The following is a 20,141-nucleotide window of genomic DNA, read 5'->3' as shown; positions in this document are numbered from 1 at the left end:
CTCTCTGTCAAAATATTTAATTTTAGTATATTTTGCTTTGATGTCTATATCGGCTACCAGTTTGTCTTCCGCTTGCTCCTCTTTTTATTATTTCAATTTTTTATTTATTTTTCCTTCGTAAACTCCGTGTTAGTCTCAATGGAAGTGTCTTATTTTGTTATGAACATTCTGAAATAAAGAAAAGAAAATAATAATCTCGTTCACTCATAACAGCTGATCTCAGACCAGCGCTGATTTACACTGTTTACTTCCGGTCACGTGATCTGTGCTGCTCTCAATCGACGTTTCGGTGCATTTGCGATTAATTTATTGATATATATAGATAATTACGGATATTTATGTACTGTCCGATTAAAACCCCCCCACTTTTAACTGATTTTGTGTTATTCGCGAAAGCCGGATTGATCCGGAAGTAAATACGGGCTCGCGGAATTTTGCTGCAAAGAAATGGGTGTAACGTGGTGAGAAACATTTTTGTTTTCATATTATTGTTTAATAAATTTAGTTTTTACCTGTCGTTTAGAGTACTCTGGTTCTTATAAAACTGTTATTATATTGGAATATTATATTATTATTTGGAAAGAAATAAAGCTCTTCAATATCTCGTTTGTTTATATTTCACATCTTCCGTTTGTTTTGTACACAGCCGCTCAAAAGTTTTGGATCGGTAAGATTTTTAATGTTTTTATAAGAAGTCTCTTCTGCTCACCAAGACTGCATTTATTTGATTGGGGAAAAAACAGTAATATTGTGAAATATTATGACAATGTAAATTAGCTGTTTGTGAATATATAGTAAAGTGTAATTTATTCCTGTGATCAAAGCTGAATGTTCAGCATCATTACTCCAGTCTTCAGTGTCACATGATCCTTCAGAAATCATTCTAATATGATGATTTGATGTTCAAGAAACATTTATGATTATTATCAGTGTTGAAAACAGTTATTTACTTTTTTATTTCAGGATTCTTTGATGAATAGAAAGTTCAGAAGAACAGCGTTAATCTGAAATAGAAGCTTTTGTAACATAATTAATGTCTTTACTGTAAATTTTGATCAATTGAATTCATCCTTGATGAATGAAAGTATTGATTTCTTTTATTTCTTTCCCCCCAAAAATTAAATAATAATTCTTACTGACCCCAAACTTTTGAACGGTAGTGTTTAATGTTACTAAATATTCTATTTCAGATAAATGCTGTTCTTCTGAACTTTCTATTCATCAAAGAATCCTGAAATAAAGAAGACTGGAGTAATGATGCTGAAAATTCAGCTTTGATCACAGGAATAGATTACATTTTAAAATATATTAAAATAGAAAACAGCTGATTTACATTGTAATAATATTTCACAATATTACCTTTTTTTTTTTTTGTATTTTTAATCAAATAAATGCAGTCTTGGTGAGCAGAGGAGACTTCCTTTAAAAACATTAAAAATCTTACCGATCCAAAACTTTTGACTGGTAGTGTATGAAAAACAAATTTGGCAAGTAATATGAATGTATAGTGTGTTTGTTGATATGAATGATGTGTGTGTTAGTGTGTGTCAGGTGCCCGTGTCCGAGGGCAAGAGCGTTCAGCAGACGGTCGATATTCTGCATAAGAAGCTGGAGCAACTGGGAGCCGTTAAACAGGGAAACTTCTGGGTCGACTGCGAGACGTACCACGCCACGGGAAACGCCACCGGTAACTGGCTCACACCGTTACCATGGAAACCACCCTGTATATCACCATGGCGTATGTATATCACTCTCTCTCTCTCTCTCTCTCTCTCTCTCTCTCTCTCTGTCAGGTCAGCCGAGTAAGCTGTTGTACGTGATGCATAACTCGGAGACGCCGCTGAGCTGCATGGCTCTGTTCGAGGGCGGACCGGGTCTCAGCGCTGACGCTAACTTTGACGTCCTGATGGTGAAACTCAAGAGTCACTTCCAGAACGCTAAAGGCCATAAAGTGGAGAGTCGCGGTTGCCGTTATCGCTACTGCGACTTCCTGGTGAAGATCGGCACCGTTGCCATGAGCTCCAGCGCCAGAGGCATTTCAGTCGAGGTTTGTTTACGTGTTCAGTGGCTCTCATTCACTAAGTGTGTGCGGACGCATGAGCTTGACACACAAACTAACGTTTATATCAAATTTACGGAAAAAAACACGTAGAAACAAATAAAAACAAATACGCCCCAAAAAAAGACATTGCTGGAAGCAGCACATTTTTTGGGAAAAAATTGTACCATCCTAAAAATGTTTAAACTAAATAAATTGAATCAATTAATTCGCAAAATGATTAAAAACAGTCACACTATTACTCTGAGAACTACACCTGCTGGAGGGGAATGGGATCAGCGACAGGATAGCTTAGCCTTCGTGTTAAAATTAAATAGAATACATAGATATTTAATCAAATACAGCGAGTAAGAATAAGAAATGCCACCTTAAAGCTCGAGCTGTGAAACTTTGGAGGAAACTTTGCATTATCGTACAAGGAGGGTAATCAGCTCCTGAGAAACGAGAGGTGGAGCTGGGGAGGGAGGAGGGTAATCGAGAGGCGGAGCTGGGGAGGGAGGAGGGTAATCAGCTCCTGAGAAACGAGAGGTGGAGCTGGGGAGGGAGGAGGGTAATCGAGAGGCGGAGCTGGGGAGGGAGGAGGGTAATCAGCTCCTGAGAAACGAGAGGTGGAGCTGGGGAGGGAGGAGGGTAATCGAGAGGCGGAGCTGGGGAGGGAGGAGGGTAATCAGCTCCTGAGAAACGAGAGGTGGAGCTGGGGAGGGAGGAGGGTAATCGAGAGGCGGAGCTGGGGAGGGAGGAGGGTAATCAGCTCCTGAGAAACGAGAGGTGGAGCTGGGGAGGGAGGAGGGTAATCGAGAGGCGGAGCTGGGGAGGGAGGAGGGTAATCAGCTCCTGAGAAACGAGAGGCGGAGCTGGGGAGGGAGGAGGGTAATCAGCTCCTGAGAAATGAGAGGTGGAGGTGGAGCTGGGGAGGGAGGAGGGTAATCAGCTCCTGAGAAACGAGAGGCGGAGCTGGGGAGGGAGGAGGATAATCAGCTCCTGAGAAATGAGAGGTGGAGCTGGGGAGGGAGGAGGGTAATCAGCTCCTGAGAAACGAGAGGCGGAGCTGAGGAGGGAGGAGGGTAATCGAGAGGTGGAGCTGAGGAGGGAGGAGGGTAATCAGCTCCTGAGAAACGAGAGGCGGAGCTGGGGAGGGAGGAGGGTAATCAGCTCCTGAGAAACGAGAGGCGGAGCTGGGGAGGGAGGAGGGTAATCAGCTCCTGAGAAACGAGAGGTGGAGCTGGGGAGGGAGGAGCTTTATCAGCTCCTGAGAAACGAGAGGTGGAGCTGGGGAGGGAGGAGGGTAATCAGCTCCTGAGAATCGAGAGGCGGAGCTGGGGAGGGAGGAGGGTAATCAGCTCCTGAGAAACGAGAGGCGGAGCTGAGGAGGGAGGAGGGTAATCCGCTCCTGAGAAACGAGAGGTGGAGCTGGGGAGGGAGGAGGGTAATCAGCTCCTGAGAATCGAGAGGCGGAGCTGGGGAGGGAGGAGGGTAATCAGCTCCTGAGAAACGAGAGGCGGAGCTGGGGAGGGAGGAGGGTAATCAGCTCCTGAGAAATGAGAGGTGGAGCTGGGGAGGGAGGAGGGTAATCAGCTCCTGAGAAACGAGAGGTGGAGCTGAGGAGGGAGGAGGGTAATCGAGAGGTGGAGCTGAGGAGGGAGGAGGGTAATCAGCTCCTGAGAAACGAGAGGCGGAGCTGAGGAGGGAGGAGGGTAATCAGCTCCTGAGAAACGAGAGGCGGAGCTGGGGAGGGAGGAGGGTAATCAGCTCCTGAGAAATGAGAGGCGGAGCTGGGGAGGGAGGAGGGTAATCAGCTCCTGAGAAACGAGAGGTGGAGCTGGGGAGGGAGGAGGGTAATCAGCTCCTGAGAAACGAGAGGTGGAGCTGGGGAGGGAGGAGGGTAATCAGCTCCTGAGAAACGAGAGGTGGAGCTGAGGAGGGAGGAGGGTAATCGAGAGGTGGAGCTGGGGAGGGAGGAGGGTAATCAGCTCCTGAGAAACGAGAGGTGGAGCTGAGGAGGGAGGAGGGTAATCGAGAGGTGGAGCTGAGGAGGGAGGAGGGTAATCAGCTCCTGAGAAACGAGAGGCGGAGCTGGGGAGGGAGGAGGGTAATCAGCTCCTGAGAAACGAGAGGTGGAGCTGGGGAGGGAGGAGCTTAATCAGCTCCTGAGAAACGAGAGGTGGAGCTGGGGAGGGAGGAGCTTAATCCGCTCCTGAGAAACGAGAGGTGGAGCTGGGGAGGGAGGAGGGTAATCAGCTCCTGAGAAACGAGAGGCGGAGCTGGGGAGGGAGGAGGGTAATCAGCTCCTGAGAAACGAGAGGCGGAGCTGGGGAGGGAGGAGGGTAATCAGCTCCTGAGAAACGAGAGGCGGAGCTGGGGAGGGAGGAGGGTAATCGAGAGGCGGAGCTGGGGAGGGAGGAGGGTAATCAGCTCCTGAGAAACGAGAGGCGGAGCTGGGGAGGGAGGAGGGTAATCAGCTCCTGAGAAACGAGAGGCGGAGCTGGGGAGGGAGGAGGGTAATCGAGAGGCGGAGCTGGGGAGGGTGGGGGTGGGGGGTAATCAGCTCCTGAGAAACGAGAGGTGGAGCTGAGGAAGGAGGAGGGTAATCGAGAGGCGGAGCTGGGGAGGGTGGGGGGTAATCAGCTCCTGAGAAACGAGAGGCGGAGCTGAGGAAGGAGGAGGGTAATCGAGAGGCGGAGCTGAGGAAGGAGGAGGGTAATCGAGAGGCGGAGCTGGGGAGGGTGGGGGGTAATCAGCTCCTGAGAAACGAGAGGTGGAGCTGGGGAGGGAGAAGGGTAATCGAGAGGCGGAGCTGAGGAAGGAGGAGGGTAATCGAGAGGCGGAGCTGGGGAGGGTGGGGGGTAATCAGCTCCTGAGAAACGAGAGGCGGAGCTGAGGAAGGAGGAGGGTAATCGAGAGGCGGAGCTGGGGAGGGAGGAGGGCAGTGGTGGAAAGTAACTAATTACTAGGGCTGTTTTCGACTAAGGATTTTCATAGTCGAATCTGATTCGTTAGATTTTGCCGTAGTCGACTGATAGTCGAACCTTTTTTTTTTTTAGATAGCAGCTGGATTTTTTCCATTTCAAACAAAAGAGCTAAAAAAAAACTAAAAGAAAAACATGGTGTGTAACAAATACCTTTTATTCATTTAAAGCCAGATGAACAAAACATCTCACACATATATCATAACATTTCATAAACATGAGGAGCAATATGAGAGAGAAATTTGGTGATCGTTGTTTAGGTACATTAAACCACGTAAAGCTTTTTTCACGTTAGGACTTAGCCTATATATAAAGCCCATGAGAACCGTGTGGAGTCAACCCACAGCCGCTCCGCAGCCCTGCTGAAAATGTGAAGCAGATTTTTGAATACATTTATATTTATTTACATTAGTAAGCTACAGGACATCGTCTTTCAAAACATGACCTGCGCGAAAGCGGAAAATATTTTTTTGTACCCAGCCCTTCTGAAAATGCGAATGCGTCTCTGTCCCCAGCACATTTCAAACCAAACTGACGCCCATGTATTCGACTATGAGGTTCATAGTCGAATCAGACCTCTCCGAATCGAATCGTCGAATCCTCGACTATTAGAAGTCAGCCCTACTAATTACAAATACTTTCGTTACAGTACTTGAGTAGATTTTTCGATTTTTTTCTACTTTCTTGAGTATAATTAAATTGTGGTACTTTTACTTTTACTTGAGTAGAATAAAAATATTACCAGAGCACTGAGCATTTGAAGTAAATAAAAAAACTCGGCTCATAACATGGACACCGTTATTGCTTGGACGGAGCAAGAACAATGTAAGGGTCTTGAAAACATTAACACAGTTCAACTGGAAGGTAAAGCTCGCCCTCTTTAACAATACAGTTAAAATAAATGTACGAAGCAAACTTTGTACAAAGCTGAAAAACCCTCAACAACAGTGAAATGAGATTGTATGATTTATCTGTCAATCAGATGCATGTAAAAGTGTAGTTCGTTACTATAGCAATAGTCGGCTCCCAGCACATCTTCGGTAGAACGAAAAAAGAGAGCATTTAATTTTACATGTTATACCCCACTTATTTTTTATTTTATTTTTTACTGGCACTTTTTTATTCATAGCCTACTACATCTCTCTCTTTTTTATCAGACCTTTCACTTAACCTTCTTTGCTTTTCAATTATGAAATGATTCAAATGATCTTACCTGGACTTTTAAAGATTAGTAATAAAACATTTTCTCTTGACAACAGGGGAAGCTAGTATGTTTGCTTAACATACCGTCAAAAACTACAATTTATGAGTTTAATATCATGTTTTGCTTCGAAATCAAAATGACTTGAAATCACTTCTGTGGTTTCATGTAGGAGAATATATTATTTTATTAAATTCTATAATACAGGCTATGTTGATTAGCATTGCATTAATGGGTTAGTTCACCCAAAAATAAAAATTAGCCCGTGATTTACTCTCAAGTCGTGTATATGACATTCTTCTTTCAGACGAATAGTTATATTAATTCATATAAATGTCCTGGCTTCTCTAAGCTTTATAATGGGAGTGAATAGCTGGAAAAAATTTAAAACCCCAAAAAGTGCATCCATTCATGATAGAAAAAATACTCCACACGGCTCCCGTGGGTTAATAAAGGCCTTCGGAAGCGAAGCCATGGGTTTTTGAAAAATACCCATATTTATAACTTTATAATCTAAAATAACTAGCTTCCGCCAGAGGCATCCTATGCAAATTGACTTGCGCCACAAGAGTAACCTGTGACACATGTATGACGTAGGATGTACTGTAGGAGTATCGTGAGCTTAGACGCCTCTCACAGTTTAAACAAATAGGGCTGTGCAACAAACTGAAGCTCCTCTTCTGTTATATATATACGTTGTGTGTCGGGTCAGGGGTTAGTCCTCCACCGTAAATCGATGCGTATGGTCGGTCGTCTGGCTGAAGCTAGTTATTTTAGATTATAAAGTTATAAATATGGGTATTTTCCGTACACAAACACATGGCTTCACTTCAGAAGGCCTTTATTAACCCCTGGAGTAAAAGTGGAGCACTTTTATCATGGATGGATGCACTTTTTTGGGCTTCAAATTTTCTCTAGCCATTCACTGCCATTATAAAGCTGGGAAGAGCCAGGACATTTTTTAATATAACTCTGATTGTGTTCGTCTGAAAGAAGAATGTCATATACACCTAGGATGACTTGAGGGTGAATAAATCAGGGGCTAATTTTTCTTTTTGGGTGAACTATCCCTTTAAAGACGTACATCATTCTTATGAAAATACCTGAGATAGCTTGATGAACACAGGTATATTATCGCTATCATGTGTTTGTCTTCATGTTTCTTCAGTCAAATGTCTCTATTTGCATGTTATTATATCCATATTGGCATTTCCTGAAACGTCATAAGTGAATCATTCTATGAATCTCACTTGTGGACTTTCTGCTCGAGGTATGAATCAGTGTGTACTGGGCTTCCAGTATGAATGAAACAGAATTGACATGAGAGTGTTTAGCGCTCCATATCGCTATCATCTCCCCATTTTGGGTAAAAATAGAAAAATAATACTAAAGTACTTTGTAACGTAGTTACTTGAGTAGTTTTTAAGCAAACTACTTATTTACTCTTACTTGAGTCATATTATTTTTCAGTACTTCTACTTGTACTCAAGTAAATTATTAAAAATACAAGCAATACTTTTACTTAAGTACAGTTTTTTAGTACTCTTTCCACCACTGGAGGAGGGTAATCAGCTCCTGAGAAACGAGAGGCGGAGCTGGGGAGGGAGGAGGATAATCGAGAGGCGGAGCTGGGGAGGGAGGAGGGTAATCGAGAGGCGGAGCTGGGGAGGGAGGAGGGTAATCAGCTCCTGAGAAACGAGAGGCGGAGCTGAGGAGGGAGGAGGGTAATCGAGAGGCGGAGCTGGGGAGGGAGGAGTTTAATCGAGAGGCGGAGCTGGGGAGGGAGGAGGGTAATCAGCTCCTGAGAAACGAGAGGCAGAGCTGAGGAGGGAGGAGGGTAATCGAGAGGCGGAGCTGGGGAGGGAGGAGGGTAATCGAGAGGCGGAGCTGAGGAGGGAGGAGGGTAATCGAGAGGCGGAGCTGGGGAGGGAGGAGGGTAATCGAGAGGCGGAGCTGAGGAGGGAGGAGGGTAATCGAGAGGCGGAGCTGGGGAGGGAGGAGGGTAATCGAGAGGCGGAGCTGGGGAGGGAGGAGGGTAATCGAGAGGCGGAGCTGGGGAGGGAGGAGGGTAATCGAGAGGCGGAGCTGAGGAGGGTAATCGAGAGGTGGAGCTGGGGAGGGAGGAGGGTAATCGAGAGGCGGAGCTGGGGAGGGAGGAGGGTAATCGAGAGGCGGAGCTGAGGAGGGAGGAGGGTAATCGAGAGGCGGAGCTGGGGAGGGAGGAGGGTAATCGAGAGGCGGAGCTGAGGAGGGAGGAGGGTAATCGAGAGGCGGAGCTGGGGAGGGAGGAGGGTAATCGAGAGGCGGAGCTGGGGAGGGAGGAGGGTAATCGAGAGGCGGAGCTGGGGAGGGAGGAGGGTAATCGAGAGGCGGAGCTGAGGAGGGAGGAGGGTAATCGAGAGGTGGAGCTGGGGAGGGGGGATGGAGGAGGGTAATCAGCTCCTGAGAAACGCGATAGCTGCTGATAATACTGAAGGAGCTTATATATGAATACAGTGACAGGAGTCGTATTCCTACAGGTAGAGGATCAGCTGATGCAAGCTTGACTAACGTGACCTGACGCTGACGCTACGCTTGATGTCTGTCAAGCTGAGAATAAAACCTGTTGTCTTTTCTGATTAATCAGAAACGCATGCTAATGTCCAGTAATGTGTGTTGTGTGTGTGTGTGTGTGAAGGTGGAGTATTGTGCGTGTGTGATCCCCGGAGACTGCTGGAACCTCATGAAGGAGTTCATGCAGAGTTTCCTGGGCTCCAACACTCCCGAGCTGCCGACGGTGTTCACCAGCAAACCCGAGGGTCTGAGCGTGCCGGTGGACTGCATGGACACCATGAGCCAGTACCTGGAGCTCTTCGGCAGAGTCCGCAAACAGCAGGTGCTGCCCGGCAGCGGCGTACGGTGAACACGTGCCGTGAAACCTGCCATAATCTTCACCTCGACGCAAGACAACGAGTGTCTGAATCACTGGCTGTTTGAGAGATACAGACACTCCTGAGAGAACGTGATGAGAACATTTCTCGTTTCTTTTGTTTGTATTATTTTAGTTGTGGATGCTTATTTTTTATGTGTACAGTGGAATTTGTAAAATAAACAGTTTACTTTGAATTGCAATCATTGTATTATCGAAAATAAAGGTTGTTTGTGTGCTGTGCATAAATATTTTGTATATATAAATACACACACGTGCATGTATATATAGTTAAGAGATATGTATATACTGTATATATATAAATATTGTATATATAAATAAAAATTTTCTAATGCACGTGTGTGTATTTATATATACAAAATAATTATACGCATATATTAAACTTTTATTTTGGATTCGATTAATCGCGATTAATTGTTGCCCAGCATTAATATAAATATACATATTTTATATATAAATAACAAATTTTTCTTAAATATATACATGCATGTGTGTGTTTTGATATAAATATACAAAATAAATTATACACCGTACAGACACATATTATGTAAACACAAACTTCTTTTTGGATGCGATTTTTTTTAATCGTTGCCCAGTACTAATTAAAATCAATGTTCTGGTAGAATCGCTAAATTTAGTTTTTAATCAGTACTTCGGAGGGTGGATCAAAAGTCATGTGATTTCAGCAAACAAGGCTTTGTTACGTCATAAAGTTGATTTGCCACTAAACAAAGTGAATGATATTTATGGCCTGATTAGCCAACCCCTCTTAAAAACATACAAAACAAGCAATACACATTAATAAAACGACACAAATGATAAACACTTCCTTAATGGTAAGTAATAAGTTGAAGATTTCCCTTTAAATTATTCCACTTTAATGAAAACATTTGCCTTTTGTCTTGTGAAAGCCATCATTGGGCATGTTTAAACTGGTTCTGGTTTTGTAAAACAATTTGTTCAATTGATTAAGAGGTTCAGTTGCTAAAAGGTGTTTAACACCTTGTACAAACTCGCCAAAATGAACAAAAAAACACCTTAGATTTGGTCAGATTTAGTTTTAAATAATGATTTCGCTTGAAGAATGTCAGCTTTGATGTTTGAACAGGAATACTACATTTGCATAACAAATGCACAACAGATGAAGGCACAGATAATTGGCTAGTAAATTCAAATTTATTTGAATATGCATGAGCAAAACACTGGATAAATTCCAATTCACATGCAATCAGCCTTATATAAAATACAAGCTTAAAATTAGCATGGTTCAACACTTGACAGGACATGTATGAAGTTTAAGTAGGCTACACAGTATTTCATTTATAACAGATTTTTTTTTTTTACATTAACCCAATAATCACAGAATGTTCCTTTATGAATCCCATTTTTAAACATTTTTTATGAGACAAACCAAGAATATTCTGTAACACTTTATTTGACAGTGTCCTTGTTACATATGTTACATGTTACATGTACTTACCATAGTAATAACATTAAATTATGCATAATCACATGCAACTAACCCTCAACCAAACCCTAATCCTACCCTAACCCTATAGTAAGTACATGTATTTAATTAATATCACTCAGTGCTTAAATATATAATTACACTGTAACAATGACACCTTCAAATAAAGTGTAACCGGATATTCTTGTTAAGATAGTTTTTATAACTAAACACGAATCTTGCCATAACACAATATCAGACAAGCCAACACTATAATTGGTAACACACATTTGCAACATGCGACATTACCGTGAAATGTAAAGTATAAATGACTATGAATACCCCAAAACCCATTTCACTGAATTTTACAATCTCAGCCAGTTCAAACTCTAGGCTCGATCTGATTTAACTACAGTCGCAAAGCATGCTGGGTAGCCAGTAAAGCTTCATTGCAGAAACGTGTATGTTACTTTAACTGTAAAGTCCACATGTTGCCTTTGTTAGCAGTTTGTCCCAATCTTTTGCATATAATCAGTGTATTAATTATATATGCACTTATTGCATATAAAATCTAAATGCAAAATAAATCACATCATGTTCTGAGGTTAATCTGTTCATTTGACTCCGCCTCTGGAGCTTTAAAACCTGACGGACGTCTCAACAACCGCATGAAAAGCCGGCTTAAAACTGGCTTAAATGCGCCAACTTTCGCGATCTCGACCAATCAGAACAAGGTAGTTACGTGATTGATCGCTCCTCAGCCAATCAGAGCGCAGTGACGCCAGCGCTGGGCAGTTCGGTTGAGGCGAAAATGGTGACAGCTCGCGCGTGCGGATAATGGCGGTAAATAACAGTCGAAAGAGAGTGTAAAAAAAACCCCGCTAATATTAACCGTAATTTTACTCTTCAAAAACACATTTACCGGCTGTTTCGTGGAGGACTCGCGCGTAAGAGCCGATTAAAAGCTGATCGGGGGTTTTCGGTGTGAGTTTATTCTGTAGCTGCGGCTCTTGAACTGGTTTTTGTTCAACGGATTTAAAGTAACAGATCTCTCGCGCCGGTATAAACACACACACACACACACACCGATCGAGCCCCGGTACCGGAACCTCCCGGATCCGCCGATACCGAAGATTCCGCGTGTCTCCCGGTGGAGCGTCTTTTGTTCTGTAAGTAGCGCTAGCGGGTTAGCACACACACGCACACTCATACACAAACATTCAAACAACAGAGACAGACACGCACAATAACACACGTATATCACATGCATTCATCTACGCACACAACATTGTGTGACAAACGCATAACGTGCACAAATACTAAAGACTCAGTCTTGTATACAAACACAACTGCACACTTTCAAATACACACACTCTTTATCAAATGTAATGTACGACAAACACCAAGCTAACAAAAATATTAAGTTATGAAAATATCTCTGAACATTCAAAACATTCTCTTTTTTTATGTCTTAACGTTCTTTTCTGTTATGCGAACATTCCATTGTATCATTCTTAAAACATTATGGAACGTTACTTTTGAATGTTCTGTGAACGTTCTGAAACAAGTAGTAACATTTAAAAAACCGTTAGACGAACGTTTTAGGGAAAAAAACGCTAATATATTTGCTAATATTTTGAGAACATTATTAAAGACAAGATAACTTTGAACAAACGTTCTATTAATGTTACTGGAAGAACGTTTGTTCGTAACATTGAGAGAACCTTACCAGAACATTAGCTAAAGTTCTCAAAAAACGCTCCATTAACGATGTATAAATAATGTTTCTGTGTTAACGTTTTGAGAACATTATTAAAGAGAAGATAACTTTGAATGGATGTTCTATTAATGTTACTGGAAGAACGTTGTTCATAACGTTGAGAGAACGTTAGTTAAAGTTCTGAAAACGTTCCCTGTTCGCTATACAAACCAGTTCATTCCCCTCACAGGAACAGATTCTGGTATTATGATGTTACTAAGATCAGGAACCGTTTGATGGCACTGATATCACTTTTGAATGTTCAAGTTTTGGGTGTAAATAAAGTGTGTTTCTCGTCTGCAGTGTTTGTTGGGCATTATGAAGTCCTGTAAACTGTACGGCAGCAGGACACGTGCGCTCTGATGCTGAAGCTCACCCTTTCTCACAGTGAGTCCGTTAAAACTATTTTATGGACAATTTTGCTTTCCCTCATCCTTTTTTTTTTCCTTCATGAGAGGGGTTCAAGACCCCAGGACTTTTGTCGCACTTGAACCACGAATACAATCTGTGTTTGTAAGCAACTTGTAAGCAACGTCTCTCTCCCTGTTATCTTCAGGATGAGCGCGGTCATCATGGCGTGTGGTTCCTGACTGCTAATGCTCACGCGCGTTGGGAGACATGGATCGCTGTAAGCATGTGGCGCGGTTCCGTTTGGGCCACGGCCACTCGATCCTCAACCCGCAGATGTGGCGCTGCGTGGACTGCGGCACCACGGAGTCGGTGTGGGCGTGTCTGAAGTGCACTCATGTGGCGTGCGGTCGCTACATGGAAGAACACTCCCTGAGCCACTTCCAGCAGACGCAGCACCCGCTAGCCATGGATGTACGCGAGCTAGCCGTCTTCTGTTTCGCGTGTGGCGACTACGTATTGAACGATAATGTCGAGGGCGACTTGAAGCTCCTCCGCGGGGCCCTATCAACCGTCCGAATCCCTGGTCAGCGTTCCCTGCGTTCGTCAACATCCGACGGCGGGTTTAGAGCGTGCGATGCTAGCGTGTCGCGTACGTCCGCGCGGACGGCGTTGTGGCACAGACGGAAAACCCTCCTACAAAGTGCGTTACGCCGCTGGAGAAACCGGCAGCAAGAGGAAGAGAGGAAGCGTGAGGAAAAGCAAGAGCAAGAGCGCGAGGAGAAGCGACGACAACGCAGGGAAGTCAAGAAACGGTTAATGGGAGAGCTAGCGAATGTCCCACCGAGGAAAAGCGCGCGGTTGCTAACACAGGCTCCCCGTACGACGCTCGCCCTCATCCCTCGAAAGTTCCGCGATCCTCCGGAACGACTGCCTTCGGCTCCCAAACAGTCGCTTTTGTCGCTGTCCGGCAAGACTCTTTCACGCAAGACGGGTCGTTTACGTCGATATCACGCGTCGCAGTCGGCGCGGCGCAGGAAACTAGCACCGGGAGTCACTGGACTTCGCAATCTTGGGAACACGTGCTACATGAACTCCATCCTTCAGGTTTTGAGCCACTTGCAGAAGTTTCGGGAGTGTTTCCTCACACTGGACTTGTGCGAGACCGAGGAGCTCCTCGCTAAGACTAACCAATCACAGGGTGTGGGGGGCGGAGCCAGGACCCTCGCTACGCTAGTCCCGCCCAGTTTGAGTTCGGCGGAACTGGTGCAACCGAAAGAGCCGCGGTCCTCGTCTCGGCAGAAGATGTCATTGTGTCACGAGTTGCACACGCTCTTCCGGGTCATGTGGTCGGGTCGGTGGTCGCTAGTGTCTCCGTTCGCTATGCTACATTCCGTGTGGAACCTGATTCCAGCGTTTCGCGGATACGACCAGCAGGATGCGCAGGAGTTCTTGTGCGAGCTTCTGGATAAAGTCCAGCAGGAACTGGAGTCGGACGGACCCAAGAAACACTTCTTGATCCCGATCACGCAGCGGAAACTGTCCAAACAAGTCCTCAAAGTGCTCAACACTATCTTCCACGGACAGCTGCTCAGCCAGGTGACGTTAGCGTCTGGGTTTTAACGATTCTGATTCCAATTTCGATTCTTATCGATTCCTAATTTTGATTTCAATAAGGTTACAAAAAACAACCTTAGATTTCATTCACATTTAGTCTTATTGTAAAACATGTAACTGTATCTGAATATCATGAACAGAAATCATCAGGATAAAGAACACTCACACAAGGAGCGTTTGCCTGAGGTTTAAAAACACCATAGAAGAACAACTAGCAGAACTAATATACACTTCAGCATTATTAAAGACAATAAACACTCAGTGATTAAAAAAGAACAAAAGAAAATAGTGATCGCAACTATATACAACTGAACAAAGATACGATTGAAATAAACAGAGTTTTAAGATTTTTGGGTATTCAGAAACTGTAATCAAATGTAAAGTAACACTGCAGTTTATAAATAAAATATACAATACAAATATATTTATTTCGTAAATATGGAAGGATTCAGTATAAAAGTTATTCAGTGAAGAACGAGTGACTTTTCTCTGTCTTTTGTTGTTTGATTAGTGTTATTATAGAGCAGGAATATTAGCGTTGTTATAGAGCGGGAATATTAGCGTTGTTATAGAGCGGGAATATTAGCGTTATTATAGAGCGGGAATATTAGGCTACTGTCACTTTAAGAGCTGCACTGATCCAATATAATGATACACATTTAAAGAGAGTCTTTCGTGCTCGAATGGTTTAAAGTCATGTTGAAATGCTCACAAAGGAATCGATAAGAGGAATCAAATTTTAATTTTATAACAATCGATTTTTTTATTCCCAAACCCTAGGTGACGTGCAACGAGAAATAATCGAATAAATGCATGTAGGACTAAATTGCTGGGTGAATTATTGGATTTGCCTGCTATAATCCATGTTTCTAAACTGCAGGTAACGTGTCTGTCGTGCAAGCGCAAGTCGAACACGGTGGAGCCGTTCTGGGATCTGTCTCTGGAGTTCCCGGAGCGATACCACCGCATGGAGAAGCCTAGCGCCGCGTGTCAACGGAGCTGCTCCCTGTCCGAGATGCTCGCCAAGTTCACGGAGACCGAAGCTTTGGAGGGTTGCATTTACGCCTGCAACTTCTGCAACAGTACGTAACATCTTGAATTCTTTATTAAGCTTTACATAAACAGCGAACCATTAACAGCAATACAATACAATTTTGTACAAATGTGACCCTGGACCACAAAACCAGTCTCGAGTCGCACGGGTATATCTGTGGCAATAGCCAACAATACATGTTATGGGTCAAAATTATAGATTTTTCTTTAATGCCAAAAATCATGAGGATATTAAGTAAAGATCATGTTCCATGAAGATATTTAGTAAATTTCCTACTGTAAATATATAAAACATTTATTTTTTTGAGTGAATTTGCAACTTTAAAGGAGATTTACTTAATGTTTAGATTTTTTTTTTTTTAGCACCCTCAGATTCCAGATTTTCAAATAGTTGTATCTCGGACAAATATGGTCCAATCCTCCATACATTAATGGAAAGCTTATTTATTCAGCTTTCGGATGATGTATAAATCTCAATTTAAAAAAAAAATTACCCATGTGACTGGTTTTGTGGTAAATTAAACTTATATCGCAAAGGATATTACTCAGCTTCATCATTCTTACTGATATCAAGAATTGTTCTTCCCTTCTAGTTGTTAATGCATTTAACATCAAACTTTCCCGTTTCAGGAAAACGCCGCAAATCGTCCCATAAGCCCCTGTCTCTTTCAGAGGCCTGTAAGCAGTTACTCATCTGCCGTTTACCTCAGGTTCTGCGGCTACACCTCAAACGCTTCCGGTCAGTCAGAACCCTTCCCATGTTTCACCTGGTTAAAGGGATAGTTCACCCAAGAAATTTAAATTAGCCCATGATTTACTCTCCCTCAAGTCATCCTAGGTGTATATGACATTCTTCTTTCAGACGAACACCATCAGTGTTATATTACAAAATCTCCTGGCTCTTCCAAGCTTTATAATGGCTATAAAATTAAGTCCATAAAAGTGCATCCACCTATCATAAAAGTGCACTTTTAAGATGAATAGATGCACTTTTATGATGGACAGATGCACTTTTAAGATGAATAGATGCACTTTTATGATGGACGGATGCACTTTTAAGATGAATAGATGCACTTTTATCATGGATAGATGCACTTTTAAGATGAATAGATGCACTTTTATCATGGATAGATGCACTTTTATGATGGATAGATGCACTTTTAAGATGAATAGATATACTTTTATCATGGATAGATGAACTTTTATCATGGATAGATGCACTTTTATCATGGATAGATGCACTTTTATGATGGATAGATGCACTTTTAAGATGAATAGATATACTTTTATCATGGATAGATGAACTTTTATCATGGATAGATGAACTTTTATGATGGATAGATGCACTTTTATGATGGACGGATGCACTTTTAAGATGAATAGATGCACTTTTATGATGGACAGATGCATTTTATCATGGATAGATGAACTTTTAAGATGAATAGATGCACTTTTATGATGGACAGATGCACTTTTATCATGGATAGATGAACTTTTATGATGAATAGATGCACTTTTATGATGGATAGATGCACTTTTATGATGGACAGATGCACTTTTATCATGGATAGATGAACTTTTATGATGAATAGATGCACTTTTATGATGGATAGATGCACTTTTATGATGGACAGATGCACTTTTATGATGGATAGATGAACTTTTATGATGGATAGATGCACTTTTAAGATGAATAGTTGCACTTTTATCATGGATAGATGCACTTTTATGATGGATAGATGCACTTATGATGGATAGATGCACTTTTATCATGGACAGATGCACTTTTAAGATGAATAGATGCACTTTTATGGCCATTATAAAGCTTGGAAGAGCCAGGACATTTTTTAATATAACTCTGATTGTTCCCTATCCCTTTAATGGTTTGAACCCACTTCCTCCTAACGGTTCTCATGTTTCCAGGTGGTCCGGTCGGAACCACAGGGAGAAGATCGGTGTCCACGTGGCTTTTGATCAGGTCCTGAATATTCAACCATACTGTTGCTCGGACGCCGCTCCGATGCCGCAGAGAGAAGCCTTCACCTATGACCTTTCTGCTGTAGTGATGCATCATGGGAAAGGCTTTGGCTCAGGGCACTACACGGCGTACTGTTATAACACTGAAGGAGGTGAGACATGGTTCTTGGCTTGTCTGGGGTTCATGTGGACGGTTCACAATTGGTATGAATGCAACCCTTGGTTTAAGCAAGCAGCTCGTGCTCTTCACATCTCCTACCGACTCGGCCCGTTCACACAAAGGACGATAACTATAAAGATAACGATAAAGATATAGTTCTAAAAATCGTTCTCCAACTGAAAGAATAGCAGAGTTCACGCCACAGCTATAACGATAGCGATACAAGGAACAATATCATTGGGATCACTTTCAGAACGATTTTTTCCTGCCGTCGAACGATAAAACACTGACAGCCAATCAGAATCCACTCGAATATAAAGGGCTCGCGCATTTAAAATGGAAGAACACATTGTGGAGAAGTTAATCGCCGAGGTCCAGGAAAACCCACCCCCTTTTCAAGGATACGTTAACAAAAATTATACGTGGAAAGTAATCGGTCGTACCCTTGGAATAAATGAAATATTAACAACGAGATCATTATGCAGGCTAGCAAATAGTGTAACAAAATTACCTCAGGTATCCAGCGCTAATTTCGACAACATTGTATTGCTTCCTTTAAAGTTGCAGTGAAAAAGTTGTATATTTATATAAAGATGTTGACTAGGCATTGGTTTTATTCCACTATTGACTTTGTCTGCTAAATTCACTGTTAGATTAGATGGATTACCCTAGACTAGCCAGATTCACAGATGCGCTCGAAACGTAGCATGCTGAGGACATCTGCTGGTAAAAGACGTGTAAATGCAACAAGAACAGCAAAAACATGTTCAATGACGTGTTGTTCACAGCAATTGTAAATCCATTTTCGCTACATTGAAACCGCAGCGCGCACTTGGAATAAAAAGATTGTTATCGTTTGTTGGTGTGTGTCAATGTAACCGTAACCCTCAAAAATGACAGAATTTTCATTTCAATGAAAGGAATGTACAATATTTTAGTTTAATGTTTTTTATTTAATATTTTGTATTTTATGGGGATTTTATGGTACTACATTATATTTACGCTGTATTTATAATTCATTTCTTCACGTTTTGAGCATTAAATTTCCAACTTAAACTGGTAAATCTTGAATGCTTTAAAGCAACAGACTGAAGTTTGATCTCTTTTTCTTTAATTTGATACTGTGAAGCTGCTTTGATACAATCTATGTTGTGAAAAGCGCTATATAAATAAACTTGACTTGACTTGACTTTTTAAAGACGACACTTGGCTAATTTAAAATGACAAAGTTTAAAAAAGTGAACCTTAAAAAAGTTACAGAATCTTACATTTATTGTTATGAAAAATGCAACAAAATACTATTTAAAATTTTTATATGAAATATATATTTTCAAAAACAAGTTTTACTCTAAAACTACTAGAAAATAAAAGCCATAAATCTAAAGTTGTGTTCCAAATCTGAGGTTGATATCTCAGTAAATGAGCGTTCAGTGAGATGTTGTTCGGCTGCAGTACCAAACGCTTCCACTAGAGGAAACTCGTCTCGCATTCGTTTCCAATGCGTCATTTCTGACGGTGAGGAGCTCAAGTGTGGCTATTGTTTACAGCACCATTCAACCTGTTCAGATCATGTCCATGATTTTTGTGTGTTCACACAGCAACAAAACCTTTACCAAGTTTCGTACCATTCCGAAAACTTTTTTTTGTGTGTGTGTGTGTTTGTCTTGCAGGTTTCTGGGTTCACTGTAACGACTCTGAGATGAACGTGTGCAGTGTGGAGGAGGTGTGCAGCACTCAGGCCTACATCTTGTTCTACACACAACGCTCCTCTTAAACCTGTCTGTCTCTCTATCTGTCTCTCTTTCTTCTCTCTATACCTGTCTCTCATTGGAGGTCTGTTCCTGACATCAGCAGTGAGACTCAGAGATTGATTGGTCTCTGCTGGCACAGTCACACTTTACCCAGGGCATTCAGGACCAAACTACTCACCTGCAGGGTCCAGAACAGCAGGGACACACACACACACACTGAAGTCCTCTGCTGTCGGAGAGAGAGACAGACAGATCATCCTGGAGAGAAAAATGCGACAGCAATATGATCATCAAACACTCTGAATCAGGAATTCTTCACCTTTGATACTGCGACTGTTTTCTACTCTCTTTCTATTTGGGACGAAAATCAGGAAAACAGAAAGCCTCTTCATTTACATCAGTGGTAAATGACTAAACAATCTTATGACGCTGAATGTCTTTAGTTGTGTATGTATGTGTGTGTGTGAGGTGTGTGTTGAGTGGAAGGGTGTGACTGCTGACCTCTGACCCTTGACCTTTGTCCTGTATTGTGAGAGCACCTGTTATCAACTTTATTGATCTTGTGGGATCTTCCTGATGATAGTGAATAAAGAAAAAATCATGAAACCTTGACATGCTGTCTGCTTTATATTTGATGCGCATTTCATTGCATGGATGGGTATAAAGACAACAAGGTTATTGAAATCTAAAATAATTTTAAACAATTTCCTGATCTTGTGTAATAATATTTATACTATTTTTGTTTAAACATTTTGTCACTCTAAAATAAAAAATTAACTTAAATCCAGTTACAGCATGTGAACATTTTCTCTTATTCGAAGGTAAGAAGAGCTAATAATAAAATCATAAAAATATAACATTAAATCACTCATTA

General features: G+C 42.2%; 2 protein-coding genes across 4 annotated transcripts; both read left to right on the top strand.

Moving 5' to 3' along the window:
- Nucleotides 1-239: 239 nt before the first annotated feature.
- On the top strand, nt 240-9,337 carry med20 (mediator complex subunit 20; the record flags this gene model as incomplete). 2 transcript variants are annotated; one of them, XM_084117361.1, is made up of 4 exons in its annotated part: nt 240-461; nt 1,542-1,687; nt 1,794-2,047; nt 8,904-9,337. In XM_084117361.1, the coding sequence occupies 4 exons, from the start codon at nt 448-450 to the stop codon at nt 9,126-9,128; spliced, it is 639 nt and encodes a 212-aa protein (XP_083973487.1). In that variant the 3' UTR covers nt 9,129-9,337. The 2 variants fall into 2 exon arrangements, with proteins under 2 accessions (XP_083973487.1, XP_083973486.1); XM_084117360.1 differs by lacking the exon at nt 240-461 and having other exon boundaries at nt 1,522-1,687.
- Nucleotides 9,338-11,395: 2,058 nt separating this feature from the next.
- usp49 (ubiquitin specific peptidase 49) lies at nt 11,396-19,879 on the top strand. 2 transcript variants are annotated; one of them, XM_084117864.1, is made up of 8 exons: nt 11,396-11,771; nt 12,665-12,748; nt 12,918-14,308; nt 15,207-15,408; nt 16,010-16,118; nt 17,303-17,508; nt 19,187-19,239; nt 19,350-19,879. In XM_084117864.1, the coding sequence occupies exons 3-8, from the start codon at nt 12,980-12,982 to the stop codon at nt 19,359-19,361; spliced, it is 1,911 nt and encodes a 636-aa protein (XP_083973990.1). In that variant the 5' UTR covers nt 11,396-11,771; nt 12,665-12,748; nt 12,918-12,979; the 3' UTR covers nt 19,362-19,879. The 2 variants fall into 2 exon arrangements, with proteins under 2 accessions (XP_083973990.1, XP_083973989.1); XM_084117863.1 differs by having other exon boundaries at nt 19,187-19,438.
- The last annotated feature ends 262 nt before the right edge of the window (nt 19,880-20,141 follow it).

Source organism: Abramis brama (genome assembly GCF_963993115.1).
Source record: "Abramis brama genome assembly, chromosome: 6".
Classification (NCBI taxonomy): domain Eukaryota; kingdom Metazoa; phylum Chordata; class Actinopteri; order Cypriniformes; family Leuciscidae; genus Abramis; species Abramis brama.
The sequence above is the reverse complement of the archived record's forward strand: the minus strand, read 5'-3'. Positions and strand labels throughout refer to the sequence as shown.